The 17,709-nt window shown below is 40.8% G+C and overlaps 2 protein-coding genes across 2 annotated transcripts; one reads left to right on the top strand and one right to left on the bottom strand.

Moving 5' to 3' along the window:
• Positions 1–8,163: 8,163 nt before the first annotated feature.
• LOC310999839 (1-phosphatidylinositol phosphodiesterase-like) lies at positions 8,164–14,196 on the bottom strand (the record flags this gene model as incomplete). Its single annotated transcript, XM_083990405.1, has 3 exons — positions 14,121–14,196; positions 9,131–9,200; positions 8,164–9,007 (listed from the first exon to the last, which is right to left on the bottom strand). Exons 2-3 carry the CDS (start codon positions 9,184–9,186, stop codon positions 8,164–8,166), a joined length of 900 nt encoding a protein of 299 aa, XP_083846531.1. The 5' UTR covers positions 9,187–9,200; positions 14,121–14,196.
• LOC310999838 (ubiquilin-4-like) lies at positions 12,879–17,360 on the top strand. Its single transcript, XM_083990404.1, has 7 exons — positions 12,879–13,044; positions 13,906–14,057; positions 14,145–14,299; positions 14,730–14,992; positions 15,088–15,203; positions 15,406–15,553; positions 16,221–17,360. Exons 1-7 carry the CDS (start codon positions 12,898–12,900, stop codon positions 16,359–16,361), a joined length of 1,122 nt encoding a protein of 373 aa, XP_083846530.1. The 5' UTR covers positions 12,879–12,897; the 3' UTR covers positions 16,362–17,360.
• Positions 17,361–17,709: the final 349 nt, after the last annotated feature.

Here is a 17,709-nt window from a genome sequence, read left to right on the forward strand (position 1 = left end):
ATTGTATTTGAACACATCTTATATTTTATATGAATGTTTAATATATTTTATACTGTAAATATGAGCATTATAGCTCAATAACTCTCAGGTCATGTGACCTGTTGACTCAAAATCAACACAGGGTGGTAGAGCTAAGCCTCCTCTATGACACACACATGTTTTTATTGCATTTAAACACATTTACTATTTTATGATTTTTTTAAATATATTTCATACTGTAAATATGAGCATTATAGCTCAATAACTCTCAGGTCATGTGACCTGTTGGCTCAAAATCAACACAGGATGGTAGGGCTAAGCCTCCTCTATGACACACACCTGTTTTTATTGCATTTAAACACATTAACTATTTTAATATGAATTTTTTATATATTTTATACAGTAAATATGAGCATTATAGCTCAATAACTCTCAGGTCATGTGACCTGTTGACTCAGAATCAACACAGGATGGTAGAGCTAAGCCTCCTCTATGAGACACACCTGTTTTTATTGTATTTGAACACATCTTATATTTTATATGAATGTTTAATATATTTTATACTGTAAATATGAGCATTATAGCTCAATAACTCCCAGGTCATGTGACCTGTTGACTCAAAATCAACACAGGATGGTAGAGCTAAGCCTCCTCTATGACACACACATGTTTTTATTGCATTTAAACACATTTACTATTTTATATGAATTTTTAAAATATATTTCATACTGTAAATATGAGCATTATAGCTCAATAACTCTCAGGTCATGTGACCTGTTGGCTCAAAATCAACACAGGATGGTAGAGCTAAGCCTCCTCTATGAGCCACACCTGTTTTTATTGCATTTAAACGAATGTAATATTTTATATGGATTTTTTATTTATTTTATACTGTAAATATGAGCATTATAGCTCAATAACTCCTAGGTCATGTGACCTGTTGGCTCAAAATCAACACAGGATGGTAGGGCTAAGCCTCCTCTATGACACGCACCTGTTTTTATTGCATTTAAACACATTAACTATTTTATATGAATTTTTTATATATTTTATACAGTAAATATGAGCATTATAGCTCAATAACTCTCAGGTCATGTGACCTGTTGACTCAGAATCAACACAGGATGGTAGAGCTAAGCCTCCTCTATGACACACACCTGTTTTTATTGCATTTAAACAAATGTAATATTTTATATGAATTTTTAATGTATTGAGAAGGAGCGAATGTCTGTCAAATATCCAACTTAAAACTAACTTCACTGCAGTCATTTAATTGCAATTCCATACATGTTTCATATGGATATGAGAAACAGAAGTCCATCTTAACTGTTAAAGAATGAATATATTAAAACGTTTGATTAAAAATGTGATGTTTAAAATGTTATTCAGATGCATACATATATTTAAAAGGTTAAAAATATAACTATCTAGTTCTAGAAGTCTCATGATTTTATTTCTATGCTGTGAGATGGAAGTACTTGATTGATTGTTCATTGGAACTGACCTATCATGGTGTGATGTGTATCTATTAATTTACATAGTAATGATTAGAGTATATCCTTTACAATTGGTTATGTTTGACATTTGAATGATGGAGATAAGATGATTGATTTTAAACAGAAAATAGATTGGTTTTTTTTTATGAGAGAGAGAGAGAGATCATCTGAACCTGACCCTGGCGGTCAGTGGCATAAACATGATTTGTGGTCTGCAAAAAAAAAATTTGTAATGCGAATAGAGAGCCTAAGCGGAAGCAGGAAGTAGCGGCGCCATGGGACCTCAACTCGGAAAAACTCGCCATTCAAATGAATGAGACTGAACATTTTATTTCGTGATCCGTTTGAATTGTGCCATGAGAAAAAAATATGTCCTCTACCTGTTTAAAACATCACGTTTCATGCCGAGAAATCAGCCGTTTATCATAAAACGACAACAGAAGAATGTATTTTGTGTAAAGACCGCTCTACGGACTACAGATCTGTGTCCCACAGAAAATACGTCACCAACTGACACGGGAAAGGGCGGCATTTGGTATGTGACGTCACCTACGCGACTGTAGTCTTTCTGCTTACAGATTCTTCTGAATTTTATTCTACAATAGCTTTACAACAAACGGCTGATTTCTCGGGATGAAACGTGATGTTTTAAACAGGTAGAGGACATATTTTTTTCTCATGGCACAATTCAAACGGATCACGAAATAAAATTTTCAGTCTCATTCATTTGAATGGCGAGTTTTTCAGAGTTGAGGTCCCATGGTGACTGTTACTTCCTGCTTCCGCTTAGGCTCTCTATATGCTGGCTGTACTATTGTTGTTGGTGAGTTCACTATGTTATATGAACATTATTCCTGAGTCTCTGTGACATATTAGGATGATTTTACAGGCAGTTGCTTTAGATTTCTTACATATTGTACCTTTAATGATTTCCAATTTTTACTATTTCAGGTTTAAATGCTTTTTTTATGTGTCATTTTTCTGTTTCCAGTTCTTACTGTTAAAGTAGCACTATCGCAAATTCAAATTCTTTGTTTGGCCACTAGATGGGGCCAGTGGTGAAGCGTATCAGTGGGCGTTTCACCTCCACATATGGATATGCACCCCACACCTTCACAGCCCACACTTTCACTGACGTTACATACTCAGTTGAACATCAATAGACAGTAAACCATGTCGGACAAAGTAAGCATAAATCATACAGCGTTATTTAGTCTTCATATGCTGCGTTCACATGGAGTCCGGCAGACGGCAAATGCCGCTGGATGGAATGGCAAAAACAAACAAACGGTCTGAAAGGACAGCAAAACGATACACATGCGTCACTATGTTGCTATGGCGATGTCGACATACTCATACTCACGCCTGGGATCCACTGGCGTTCTTTGCGTCCACCGCGTCTGTTCATTTTCTATGGGACGCTCCCCTGTTCTGTGATTGGCTCCCTAGTTGAGGGGAAAATTGACTTGCAGAGCGAATAAAAACGCACGCAAGGCAGCATGGGTTTACCCAGGCTACGGTGTGTAAATGACATACAAAGAAGTGTTTTATATTGTACAGTTGACTGGGCAACAGTAGGTTTTGCTTTGCTATGCTAGCTACAGATAACCTTGTACAAAATAGCCATGCATTCAGACATGAATGAGCATATGGTGGTAATAGAATAATAACAATGAAGTATCCTCAACTGCAGTTGCAAAAAACACAAGGTATAACTATGTTATTAATGTATTCTTTATATTTTCAGTTTAAAACATAAACACATGTTGCCCACTCAAGTGGACTGATGATCTATTTGAGAAATCTAGATAAAGTAAGTTCAGATACTGTTTTCTCATGCCACAAGAGCAGCAATAACACATAGGAGAAAATCCTGACTGAAGTTTTTATAATTCATGCATTATTAATATTAATGTTATTATTTGCTTTCTTCATCAGAGCAAGCCTGTCGTGCCTGGAAAAGCCTCAGAGATGTTTACATTAAATTACGGAAGAAGGAGAAGGATGAGCAGAGGAGTGGGGCTGAGGCCTCTGCCAAAAGGCCATGGCGATACATGGGGTCGATGGGCTTTCTCGCCCCATTTGTAGAGGCCCGGACAACCACCTCCAATTTGTCAAGTAATGAAAGAAAAACATGAAATTGAAAAATAAAACTGATAACTGATTTAATGGTTTGATTGATATAATTAATTCCCATCAATGTGGTTCCTATACTGTGAATCTTGCAGGTGGATAAAAAGATTGTTCGATTTATGCAGTGATTGATACATAAGAAATATAAATGCACACACAACATAGCAAAATAGATAAATATGACACACTGTATGTGTACACAAAATTATAGAATAGAATAGACTTTATTGTCATTGTACCAGTACAATGAAATTACGGGGTGCTCGGCCCACACAGTGCAATAAAAAAATACATAATTTAAAAACAAAAGGTAAAACAAACAAACTTTTTTTTTAACAGCGTTTCACCAACTTTCATCTCTGTCAGCCACTCGTTCAGCTGAACATGGTCTCTCTCGTGAGCGCACACACACGCACAAAGGTACGCTTGGGCAGGTCGCGCTGGGGGAGTGGGGGTGTCGGTGCAAGGGGGGTGGCTTGATGGGTGCAGAGCCGTGCAGTCTCCGCCCACCACTCAGAGGCGCATTGCTAATGAGCTGCTGGTGCTCTGCAGAAGGAGAGCCCTGGGAAATGGCACAGGTTTTGTGATTTTGGCTAAAAACTTTATCATCACAATTTAAAGACCACAGAGAATGCTTTAAAATAACAAAAAAGGATTGTTGGAGGGGGACTTTAAGGGCAGCTTATTATCTGTGCAGCGCTCTACCTCCCCCTAGCGACTAAAGTGGGGTTTGACCCTCTACGTTTGTAGTGGTCCCTGTCTGTGGTGGGTGCTCTTACCTCTAAAACCGGACCAGACAAGGGTTTTTTTTCTCTCTCTTTTTAGTGCTGTATTCAAACCGACTGAAGTGTATTTTTTTTTTATTTGTCTGAAACAGACTGACAACAGAAGAGGAGCCACGGTGAGAAACTCAGAAGACAGAAGTACGATGTAAGTAACTCAACACTCAAGAGGAATGTCTTTATAATAAATCCTCATGTAATGACGGTCCTGTCAGTGCCCGATCCGTACCCGGAACACGATCCGTTCCAGGACGCTTCTGCGCATGCGCACGCACATGCGCACCCCCCCCTTCTTTTAGTTTACGGCAGACACCGCGGATATGGATGAAAACAGAGACGTTCTATGAGGAAAAACACAAGCACGTCGCAACGAATTCCCCTCTGTTCTATTTCTGATTAAATTAAATGTAATGTAGACCGATCAGTTAATTGTAAAACATTTATTTATTGATGTAAATGTGGTGATTTCTGCACATACAGACAGCAGCAAGTCAGCACTGCTCCTCTGACCAGCTCCTCCTGAAGCTTCACTTTTCATTTACACAAACTAATCAATGAGACCATAAATTAATCTGCTCGCTTTCTCCACCGGCATGACGACGTCTGGGTGACCGGTCAATCACCTCAGCCGGCCGGCTGCTGCCTCTGAGATGAGCCAAGCAGCGAGCTAACGTTAGCTCCCGGTGGCTACTCCCAGGTAGCTGCTCCCAGCTCTGCTCCCAGCTAGCTCTGCACTTCTCCCAAAACCGGAGCAAACTTCCAAACAGACGTCAGTTGGATAAACTGCCACAGATTAGGACTCTAAACTGTGACTTTCTCGCATGAAAAAATAATTAAAATTAATAAAGTGACGTTTTAACAACGCTACGGCGGACTTTTAGCTGCTCTACTGCTAGGCTATCAGTTAGCATAGCTTTGAAGCTAATGCCGTAAAACGGCGCATGCGCAGAAGCACTGGAACGGATCGTGTTCCGGGTACGGATCGGGCACTGACAGGTCCTAGTGACAAAACAAGAAGGTCTCCCTCTTTATTGAAGGAGGATTAACAAACAGCACACGAAAGACAGAGAATTAAAGTTACAGGTCCTAAATTACAGAATGTGTTTTGGTTTATGAAGAGTAATATTAGCAGCCTCTGCTGGACATGTCAAGTATCCTGTATGTGTTGTTTTAAATGCTTAGTAAACCTTATGTGTTTTCATATTAACCAGCTTCTTTGCTGAATCCAGGATCACCAGAAGTAAGTACAGACTATAGACAGATATTCTGCTTTTAAGGTCTTATAAATGATAACACCTTAAAAGCAGAATATCTGTCTATAGTCTGATAATGAGAGATATTCGCTATTAGGTTATATCAGATATTCTGATATTCTCAAAACTGTATAATAGGTAGTGACAGTTACAAAATTACGTCAAACAATGTATTGGTTTACTGCATCTCATATACATAATACATGTATATTGAAATTAAAAGAAAATTCCGGTCATTTTTGACCCCTAAATCGTTGTCCTGATGGTCACCAAGTGTTAGGGGTGGAAAGACATTACTATCCGATCGCAGAGCGCCTGCTCTCCCCGCCACAGAAACAAACACTTTTTCCTTGTTGTGATGATTTCTTTATAAAAATAAACGGTCGGAGATATTTTGGACATTACCACTGCACTGCTCGACCATTTATTTTTGTACAGAAATCATCACAACAAGGAAAAAGTGTTTTTTTCTGTGGCGGGGAGAAGGTGCTCTGCGATCGGATAGTAATGTCTTTCCAGGACGTTCCAGAGTTCGGCTGTCTGAGGTGAGTGATAACATGCAAAAACACAAAGTTTATACTGTTTATTACGGAAGCCGAGAACGGCCAGGTCCGTATACATTTTTTTTATTACCGTTTTCTCGTGATAACGACTTATTATTTCGTTATCTCGAGATAACAAAGTCCGTTTTCTCGTGATAACGAATTAATTTATTTCGTTATCTCGAGATAACAAAGACCGTTTTCTCGTGATAACGAAATAATCATAGAATGTGTCGTTGACATGGTTGCCTAGCAACAGGAGGCTATACTGTTCAGCTCGAGCATGGGGCAGTTAACTTCAGTCCAGAGCGATCGCTCTGCTTCAGTCTACTCTACTCACTGGTGTGATTATTGTCCACACCAGCTGAGCTGTCAACAATAACTTACCAGTAAGTTACACTTAACGTTAGTTTGAATAACGTCACTGTGCTGGGTTTATTTAAGGGGCTACTAACCGGCCCATCTATCCTGTTTCAGCTAAGCTAACGTTAGCTACTGTCTGCTGCTGTCAGAAATCACAACCTTATCTCGAACCATCAGACACCTGTTGCCTGCGACCACTGACATGTAGGCTGATGTTAATTTGGCAAGACAGCAGTGTTCATGAGCTTTATCTGAGCAGCAACTAAGTTAGCTAACATTACCTTAGCTGAAGCTGCCATAACGTAGTCAACTCTCATGTGTTTATGCTAACCTGTAGCCCCTTAAATAAACCCAGCTCAGTAAACAAACTAATGTTAAGTGTAACTTACCGGTACTTCATTGTTGACAGCTCCTCAGAGCAGACTAACGTTAGTGGCAGCTCTTGAAGGCTGAAATCAGGATGATGTGATCACATTAATCAGCTCACTGATTTGAGTTCTACACATGGTTCTGGGCAATTATCCCACGAAAAACATCTCTTCTGTTACGTTAGATCTGTAGATGTGTGTTTCCAACAGACTCGCTTTAGTAGCCTCCTGCTACGAACATACAGCGGCTAACCAGCTGCTACTTCCCCGTAAGCAGAAGCGATTGCACCGGGGAAACATGTTGCTAGGCAACCATGTCAACGACACATTCTATGATTATTTCGTTATCACGAGAAAACGGTCTTTGTTATCTCGAGATAACGAAATAAATTAATTCGTTATCACGAGAAAACGGACTTTGTTATCTCGAGATAACGAAATAATAAGTCGTTATCACGAGAAAACGATAATAAAAAAAATATTATGGACGTGGCCGTTCTCGGCTTCCGTAGTTTATACCGGTTTATACTGTACAGTTTATGAGTTCAGTGGTGTGTCATAAAGATTCCAGTCATGTACCATAGATATTTGAGTGTTTTTTGAGTGTTTGTTGTGGTTGAAAAAATTGCCCCCATAGGTTAGCGTTGTCGCTATCACTAGCGCCGTCTAGCCATGGTGTAACTCCGGTTTGCCTGCATCAATATTAGTCACATTTTTTGCTCCCCCCAACACTGGGTGACCATCAGGACAACGATTTAGGGGTCAAAAATGACCGGAATTCTCCTTTAAAGTTAACCTGAACACGCTATATTGAATGTATGTATTCAGACAACCTTTATACTTTAAATTAAGTAAAGGTTTGAATGATGTACTTTTACTTGTCGTTGAGAATTTTTACATTGTCTTCTACTTTTACTGTACATACGTCTATGACTTATTCCAGTACTGTATACAAAGAGACGTTCAGGCTACATTTACTGTAATTACATGCAAAATAACTGAGAACTTACTTAGCGACAATAACTTCAGATCAACATGAAGCAAAAAGATTCACTTTATTTTTTATGATTATGGTCAGAAAATGTTAATTGCGTAAAGCTTCCAAAATCATATAGTTGAGGATTAAATGTCCAATGACATGGAAAGTAGCAGTTATGGATCAAAATTACATTGTACAATACATTGAAATATTAAAGGGAGATCATTCATAGTGATGCATTCAGTTGATTCGGGGCACAAGTGAGTGTCTACCACCAGTTTAAATTGATAACAGTTTGAATAAGGTCAATGCCAGGGAAGTCCATGGCAATGATACCAAAGCATGGTCTAGGCTGATCTGTGTAAAACTGTCTCAGGTATTGATTGACCCATGGGTTGACCTTCTCAGCCACTCTTTTAGGAGTCAGGAACATTCCCATGAAAGTACCAAAGCCAGTGCCGCTAGTGTAAGTCAACACAGCATTGGCACCTCCACAGGCCACAGTGGCTTGGTTCAGTTGCTTGATTATGCTGTTGTCTTTATCTTTAACATGGCTAACCTTGTTGGTTTTCCCTTCCGTATCTATGAGGGGAATTCCTAACGCGAAGGTGCTCATCTGCAAAAAGACTATTTTCCCCCTGATCTGACCCATAGTTGGCATCCCAGAGGTCACCCAGACATGTCGGTCATCGCCAATCAGACTTTGCACCTTGTGATTGACTGTTTTCTTCTCAAAAGACACTGGGTGCACTCTGATGAGCACAGCTTCGGTCTTAAACTCTGACAGGAAAGCTTTAACTGTGTCTAGGACCTCCTTGAATGTGCTACGCTGGTACATCACCCCATTCATAACATAAAGAGTGTCAAACAGTCCAAACACTTTGAGATCCAGAAAACGAATGCCTGCCCTTAGCTGATCACTCAGGGACAAAGCCTGACATTCAGCTTCTGGGCCTCCGTGGTGGGCCATGCTGTTATGTGTACCAGGGATGGTGATGAAAGACAGTGGGTGGAAATCCTGAATGCGTGCCATCCATGGTATATCGTAGGACCCAGGGAGTATGAAGTTTCCATTGTCATTGAAGAAACTGTCTTTTCCATGGCACAAAAAGCTGATGATGAAGAAGACAAATGTGGATGTTATAACAACTCCAGTGTCACCAACCAAACTGCAGCAAAAAAGTAATATTTCCTTGTAACATACTTGCAAAAAGTTCACACTAAATTCTACTTACATGACAGAGAACAAAACATGATGGAAAAGCAGACCAGCCTTCATTCTTGCAGACATACGGTATGAGATATCTAGACAAGGATGAGAAAAGAAACATTATGCTGGTATCAAAATTACTACTTTTAAGTAAAGGATGCCATAGATAAATGCTAATGAAGGGATGATGAAATGATGATTTTTTTTCTATGTTACCTCAGAGCCAGGAAGATTTCACAGCAGCACACAGCAGCAGCGGGCCACACAGCTAACAGCACACCACTAAATCCACTTTATATTGCTTAGTTATCTGAAATTTTCTAGGCGTGGACCATGATTATCTGTAACTGCATGAATAGGGCTGATGTAGATTTACATTTCCCACGATGTAGAACAATTAGACAAGTTTGTGCATATTATTATATTTGTTTCCAGTATGTTTTAAAAGGTGGTTCCTTTCACTGGAAAATAATTATTATGATTAGATTTGATTCAAACAGAAATTATCTCAAATGCATGCAGCTGCACCAGTGAAACAAACAATGGCTAAAAGCTTAAAGGCTGGTATTTTATCTTAGACACACAGAGCAAGAGTATTTGATCGTTCTACACATAAAACTACTACCACGCCATGGCTGAACAAAATGTCACTTGGGCACAAATGTACATGCTGCTAATCAGAGTCGTCAAAACTATGAGAGGCAACATGGTCCGGTATGTCCCAACAAGGAGCACTCTAGAGGTCAAGCTTTTTTAACAGCAAATCCTGCGAGCGCAAAACAAAATGGGTTGAATTTGCACTCACTGACCATCAGGGCCAGAGCAGAAGTTCGAGTTCAGCCAAATGAGCACCTTAAGAAACCTGCACAACAGCAGCAGTAGGTGGTGGAAATGAAAGAGAAGCTGAAACAACAAGACACTCAAACCCAGCAACCCATTCAGGAGAAAAAGGACCTTTGCTGCAAGGACAATATGACCAAAAGAGATGAAATCTCTCAGGAAGAGACAAACGAGAACCTCAAAGCAGAGTTTGCCAGTAAAATGGTCTCCTGGATGAAGGTGATGGAAATCACAGAGAGGAAATAATTGGAGACAGGGAAACAACTGGAACTGCAGGTGGACTTAAGAAAAGTTAAATGAGATGATAGAGAATATCCAACAGAAGGACGTTCAGATCCAGGAGATCAAGGATGCTAAGGAGACCTCAGATCAGCTAAGGAGCCTAGAGCATAAAAACAGTCAAAAAGAGAGGCTGAGCTTGCCAAGATAGAAGACTCTGGGATAAGGAAAGTCAAAGAGTTCAGAGGTATACACAAGCTCTGAAGGAGCAAACTTCATAACGACATGGAGAAAAAAACTCTAGGTAGTGAACAAAATATAATACTACTGGCTACAACGGAGCCGAAGGCAATGCACAAAGGCCTGATGTAGGTGGAGAAAAACCTGCTGGCAACAATTCCTCAAAGTGGAGGGAGAAAACTGCATTCTGAGAACCATGTCCTGAAGAAAGAGAAGGAAAAGCTGCAGACGGAAGCGAATCCTGAAGAAAGTGGCCGAAAAACAGCAGGAAAAGAATCAATCCTTAAGGATGAGAAGAAAAACCTGCAGGCCACCAACAGCATCATGTAGATATAAATGAAAAACTTATGGAAGGAAAAACCATGCTGGATGTGGTGGAGAAAAATCTCCAAGACAGCATCAATGTGCTGCAGGTGGCAACACCTACAAGAAGAACACATCATCCTGCAGGCAGAAAGCCAAGAACTCCAGACAGCAAGAACTGAAAACTGAAAAAGGAGCAACGTCTCTGTTTTTGGAAAAAGATCAATGTGCTGGAAAGGAGAAAAGATAGAAGGAGGAATATGATGAGAATCAGGTGGTGAAGGGGGCTGCATGTTCTGAGACTCAGGACGGACAACAGTAGCTCCACTTCTTTACGTGTTTTTCATTGTCCCTCCATCAATAATTTTTTTTTTTTTTGGAAGTGCAAGCCTCTTTGAATAATGTTTGAAAAAAGTGGGTAGCACAATAAATGTGTTCTTTATTCTACTAAAAGCTGTTGAAGATTACTAAGTCTATAGAATCCAAGTCTATAAGCAAGTAGCTACCTTTGATTTTGCCAAATCCGACTCATCTGACAAACACAGCACCTCCTAAAATAACGCCAAAGAACTGTTGCCGTCTGACACTGTGCCAGCAATCCCCAGCATTAGCACAGTTGCCAAAAATCCTTATGTGTGGCAGTGCACACCAAGTTTTGTTTGGGTTAGATTTTTTTTAACTACAGAGGACCAAAGGATGTTCCCTCCCCTTTCCCCTCAGACATCAGTATATTGTCATGGCAACCCCCCCCCCCCCAATTTGCTGTTGCAACCTCTGAGCCTCAGGCCAGAGCCACAGCTGAGACCAGTTCATTAATTAGGGTGACACAGAGAGGACAGCTCCTCCTCAGCACTCATCTGTCTGATGATTAGCTCTGTCTTGACGTCTTGACCTTAAAGGGATAGTAGCATTTTTTTTAAAGTGGGGTTGTATGATCTACAAATAGCCCCTATACTTTAATTGCAGTAGAAGACTCTCTGCACTCCTGTTAGCAACGCCAGCCCATAATAGCCCTGCCCAGAGATTTACAACATACAGTGTTGTGAACAGACCCAAAGAAACGGCCTATTTTCGCGGCCTAAAAGAGGGTTTACCTGAAAAAAAAAACACAGTTCCATTGTTCGCTATAATATAATTTTTTCCAGCCCTTCAAAGTGCAGGAAAAACGCAGTTTTTATTTGGACCTAACCAACTCACATATCCCTCCGCCCAGGGTTAGCGCCAAGGGGGCAGTTGTCGGTCTGAGAAGTGAAGCTCACTTTCGCGTTCAAAAACTGCAATCCCCCCGGCTTCCTCTGGGGGCTGGTGTCAGAAGGGAGCATTCCCCATAGACCCCCATGTTAAAATCGCAGATTTTACATCCTCAATAAACATGTTAAAAGCCTGGTGTCAGAACGTTTTTTTGTCTCAATCGATAGTTTCTACCCCCGCACACACTCTGAGGGGGGTGAATTTTTTTTTAACTCTACCGTTTTACTGTTATTAGGTTAAAACTCTGGCCAATTAGGGCGCGGAAACGTTGAGTGACAGGTCCGAGCAGCTCCGTGGACAGCTGCTTCGAGGCCAGTGGGCGGGTTCTCGGCCGGCCAATCCAACATGGCGCTGTTCAGGCCGCCATATTTGAGTCACAAAAACGACTCCCCAAAACCAATGGGTGACGTCACGGACGCTACGTCCATTCTTTTTACAGTCTATGGTTAGCGCCCGTCCGATCAGCAGTTGGTTAGGTCCAAATAAAAACTGTGTTTTTCCTGCACTTTGAAGGGCTGGAAAAAATTATATTATAGCGAACAATGGAACTGTGTGTTGTTTTTTTTAGGTAAAACCTCTTTTAGGCTGGGCTGGCGTTGCTAACGGGAGGAGTGCAGAGAGTCTTCTACTGCAATTAAAGTAGCCTACATAGGGGCTATTTGAAGATCATACAACCCCACTTTAAAAAAATGCTACTATCCCTTTAAGATCTTGGGTTTGATTACCATGTTGTGGACAGAGATCACACCCCCAGCAGCAGCAGCCGTGGCACTCTCAAAATTTCTGTGAGGATTTTTTCTAGTTTCCTTTATTATTTTGGATTTACACCTATCGGTATTTCTAAGCTGCTGTTTGACTAAGGACCGATGGGTGGCAGCAACACACCGTCGCTGCGTCAACTCCACCCCTTCTACCAGAGACAAAGAAGAAGTAGCAAAGATGGCGGACAGTAGCCCTAAGGACCACACGGAGGACGCTAACGAAAATACAGCTGTTTCTCCCGGGGGGTCTTTGATAGTAGTGACCGTGAAAACCCCACAAGGAAAACAGGAATTCACGATTTCCGAGCTTTCTTCTGTGTCTCAGGTGCGTTGAACTGAACCGCTTTCACACCAGTAAGCGGAAGTCGGGTCTGCTAGCTTAAACTGAGCTAGCTAGCACTCACCGGTTTGTTTATAGTTGAAGTTTGTAAGTTCAAACGGCGAGAAGTCATTCTTTCTCTTTACGTCTTCATAGTCGGGTCTAATCAGGGTCTGTTTGTGCAGTTTTGAGATGTAACTGTTGTGTACGATCTATCAGATAGATTTATAGGGTTGTCTTGTCTGAGACTCAATCAACACTGCTGTTTTCAAAGACGTAGCCTTACTCACGTGACGTGTCGGCAGTTTAATGTTGCTCTTATATTAACCAACACGTACAACACGGTAACGTTGAACCTGAGGTGAGACAAGTGTTTGTTCCACAGCGATAAGATACTGACTTATCGTCACTCTATCTGTCCAGTGGTCAGGAGGATGATAACGTTAAGTGAGACCAGAGCGATAGATGCTGGGTGAACTCAGACCGCTGTTGACCAACGTCACCGATCAAACCACAGTGTTGATAATGATCACTTACTTTTTGATATCTAACAGTTTTTCCGACCTATTCAACTATTTAATGGCTTTACTCTTTACCAAGATATCTTTTACATGATTGACCTGTTTATGGAACTATTTAATTTACACTTTGTTCAGCGATTAACAATATATCACCTTGTGGTAATTTGATGTAATACATCTTTGAGTTACCGTATATGCACTAAACAGGCACAGTATAAACTGAAATAATTCATTTTTTATCCTATTTTTTTTATTTATAGGATGGGTATTCCTTTTTTGAACATGTGGACTGATGCTGTCTTTGCTCTGATGGTGAACTGATTCCCTTCTTGTTTTGTATGTGCAGTTTAGACAGGAGGTGTCCAAACGGTTCGAGGCCAACTTGGAGCAGCTGGTGTTGATATTTACTGGAAAGATACTGAAGGACGGTGACACTTTAAAGCAACATGGTATCAAAGATGGACACACGGTTCATCTTGTTATCAAGACTGCCACAAAGTAGGTACAATTCATGAGATGTCAGAGTTCAGAGGGAAAGCTTGTGCCTTGGAAGAGCATTACTTGATGATTGGTTCTTCCCTCCAGAACCACAGGTGGCGCTGCATCTCAGACCAGTTCCAGTTCTGCTCCAGGTCCACAGACCAGCAGCAGCAGCAGCAGCAGCAGCAGCACCAGTGTAGCAGACAGCCCAAGACGTGACACCAGTCAGACATCACCACAACAACCTGCTTCTGCAATGGGTATGTGTATATTCTGAAATTTACTGTTGCATTTTGGTCCACGTTGAGTTTAATTCTTGTGATTTTCGTGAAGATTTATATACAATAAGTCACCAATGGTTGACATAAGATTTTAAGATGATGGCAACATTATGCCTAAGATTTGGGATTGATGTTAATGTGCTTTTTGGCAGCTCCAACGCTGGTTCCAATAAAGCCTTGCATTCACTAACTTATACATTCACAACTCAAACACAAAACTTCCAGCGTTTTCAGTGACTTCATTTCCACAGAGACATTTAAATATATTATACAACAGATGTGACAGCAAATAAAGAAAATGTACATTCCCATTGCAAAATATGATTTAAATGCAACAAAGGGCGATTCCCCATCAACATGCCCACACACATGCCACAAGCTAATCCCCAGCTGTTTTCTTCTACCTCAGGTGGACTCGGCGACCTGTCCGGCTTGTTAGGTCTCGGCATGGGGTCATCCAACCTCATGGAGATGCAGCAGCAGGTGCAGAGGCAGCTGATGTCCAACCCACAGATGCTGTCGCAGGTCATGGGGAACCCGCTGGTCCAGAACATAATGTCCAACCCAGACCTGATGAGACAGATGTTTGCGGGCAATCCGCAGATGCAGCAGCTCATGACGCAAAACCCCGACGTATCCCGCATGCTCGGCAACCCTGAGCTCATGAGACAGGTCCGAGCAGAGCGTCTATGTGATGGTCAGATATCCAAATAGTTTTCTTGTGTGCACAAGATAAAAAATGTCAATAATGTCATGTTTGTTTGCAGATGCAGAGTCCCCAAACACTTTCTATGCTGAGCAACCCCAGAGCCATGCAGGCCCTCATACAGATCCAACAGGGCCTTGAGACATTACAAACCGAGGTCCCGGGTTTCATGTCCAGGTACAAGTTATACCTCTGATTAAACTACGTACTTACTTCTAACTAACCTTGGTAAAGCACAAACTCTTGTTCGTAAAAAAAAAAAGTAGCATGCTGTTTGTGTTATTAGCCACTTGATGGCATAATGTATCTGGCTAAAACTGACAGGAAGCCAGTGAATAGCCACTGTTGTCTTTAATTTTGACATATCCTTCTCCTCTAGTTTGTCTCAAGGTGGTATCACAGTTCCTCCAGCAGCAGGGAGCAGAGTCCCTCCAGAGACCCCTCCCTCCTCTGCACCAGGAGCCAGTCCCTCACAGCAACAGCTCATGCAGCAGATGTTACAGATGTTTGCAGGCGGGGGACCATCGGTATGTTTTATTTTGGCCCAGAATTGTCTGTATGTCTCACTTATTATTAAGTCGAGTTTGGTTCTTATTCCTGTTTTCTTAATGTTGATTTAAATGCCGGGTGAAATTCAAGTGCTGAGGGAAAAGAAATCATGAAGTTGAAGTGTCAGTTCGAATTAGGGATGGGCAATGATTATTGAATTTTGGAATAGTCGTTAAATTAAAAAAAAATCGAATAGTTTATGAAACTATAGTCTGTCTGAAAAAATGTAAATGTTCCCTTTTTACTGGCGCAGAAGAGGGAGAAACATGAAAAGACTCTTACAGCCATTAGAAAGTTCTGTGTGAAACTGTCAAATAAAAAACAAATGAAGCTGAGACACAGCAAAAACTTGGTGATTATCAAATAGAGTGCTTTTGCTTGAAATGCCCATCCCTAGTTCGACTCTACTTGCTGCGTTAAGATGAAGTATCAGCTGAAGGTCAAGCTCAGGAAGTGTAACTTGTAGATGCTCTGAAATAAAACAATTCAGACGATAAAATTCTCAGCTGAAGCTCAACGGTGAAAACATAACAGATTGTGGACAGACGTCTCCCAGCTGGTATCAGGCTGTGATCAAAACCTCAGAGATCTACCTCTGTGAACAAGCAGCTTCTGACTTCATACGTTGTCTCGTCCCCTCAACAGCTTCAGAACCCGGAGGTTCGTTTCCAGCAGCAGCTCGACCAGCTCAACGCCATGGGCTTCATCAACCGAGAGGCCAATCTGCAGGCGCTCATCGCTACAGGAGGGGACGTCAACGCAGCCATCGAGAGACTACTGGCCTAACTCACTCAGATCAGGGTTGAAGATCAAAGCGTAATAGATGGGGACTGGGAGATGTAGTTAAAAAGAACAAATATAGTCCTTTGTTACATTTGAGTCTGACCTGACCTCAGACAGATAATAGATGGAATATTAGATTATACTGTAGATGGAGAGGAAGAGTGTTGCCGGTTTGAGGCTCTAACACAATTAGTCTTGGGCTAAATGCTGTGCTGTGGAATGGCACCATAACATGTGTTACCACTGTGTTTCTGCTGGCAGTGCAACCTTCACTCTACTTCTGCATGAGGTTATTAAATTAACATTTAATATCAATTTTTACATTATTTAATTCTATTGTATTTAGGTGGTTTCATTAAAGAGTTATCAATCAGGAAGTTGCTGCAGAAAGTTGGTTTCTTTGTGTTTTCTGTCTGGACAACCAGTGTGTTTCTAACATGTTTTCCACTCTTGAGCCTTAATCTTGCCTGGTTGTGAAGGTCCTTGTGAAGTTATCACTTTTAAGTTTGTTTGTTTTTGACATCTTGACAGCTTCTTTCCACTGCTCACAGCACTTATATGGTTATGTCTGCAGCCTAAATGTTTTCAGGAGGAGTAAGTGAAAGCTATGATTAGTCTACAATAGGGTTGTCTGTCCCATATGACAATACGAAGTGTATGCTGTACCAAGGCATGTATCTCTTCCATATCTGTGCTTATTTTGTGTAATTTCCAACAGCATTGCCAAATTACATCATTGCAATATTGTATACAAAAGGGTTTCTTGCACTTTGTCAGGTTTTTCCATTCACAGATTCAGCCAGAAGGCTAGTTTCCATTAGATTATGATTTTTACTGATGAGAAGTGAAAACAAGCCATTATCAATAATACGGTTGTGTATTTCCTTACAAGCAGTGTAGTGCCTAAACACAACTGTTGGGATCTGCAATATTTTACAAAAGTCTGTGAAGTCTATCATTGTATGTCTCTAAATGGACTTTTTTCAACCAAATAAATTATTTCCAATATTCCTTGTCTATTCTCAGTGCATGTTAATTCATAAGTAGTTCCAGCTGAGCATGTGCACTCCACTAGATCACATTATCTAGGATATTTTTTATTTCTGTAAGGCATATTGTTTGGGAATCCAGAGTTTATCGGGTTGCATTTTTGTATTTATTCACATTTAGCAGTATGGAGATGATCATTTTATATACTGAATTTTCCACATATAATTAGGCTTCTTTTCCAACTGATTGGGGAATATCAGAGACATAGAAGGACTTTGGGAATATGAATACACTCTGACAACTGCAAATGCTGTCTGAATTAAATAAGAAAATCATCAGATAAAATGATAATGTCACTTAT

The sequence above is a fragment of the Trachurus trachurus genome (assembly GCF_905171665.1).
Source record: "Trachurus trachurus genome assembly, chromosome: 16".
In the NCBI taxonomy this organism is placed as follows: Eukaryota; Metazoa; Chordata; class Actinopteri; order Carangiformes; family Carangidae; genus Trachurus; species Trachurus trachurus.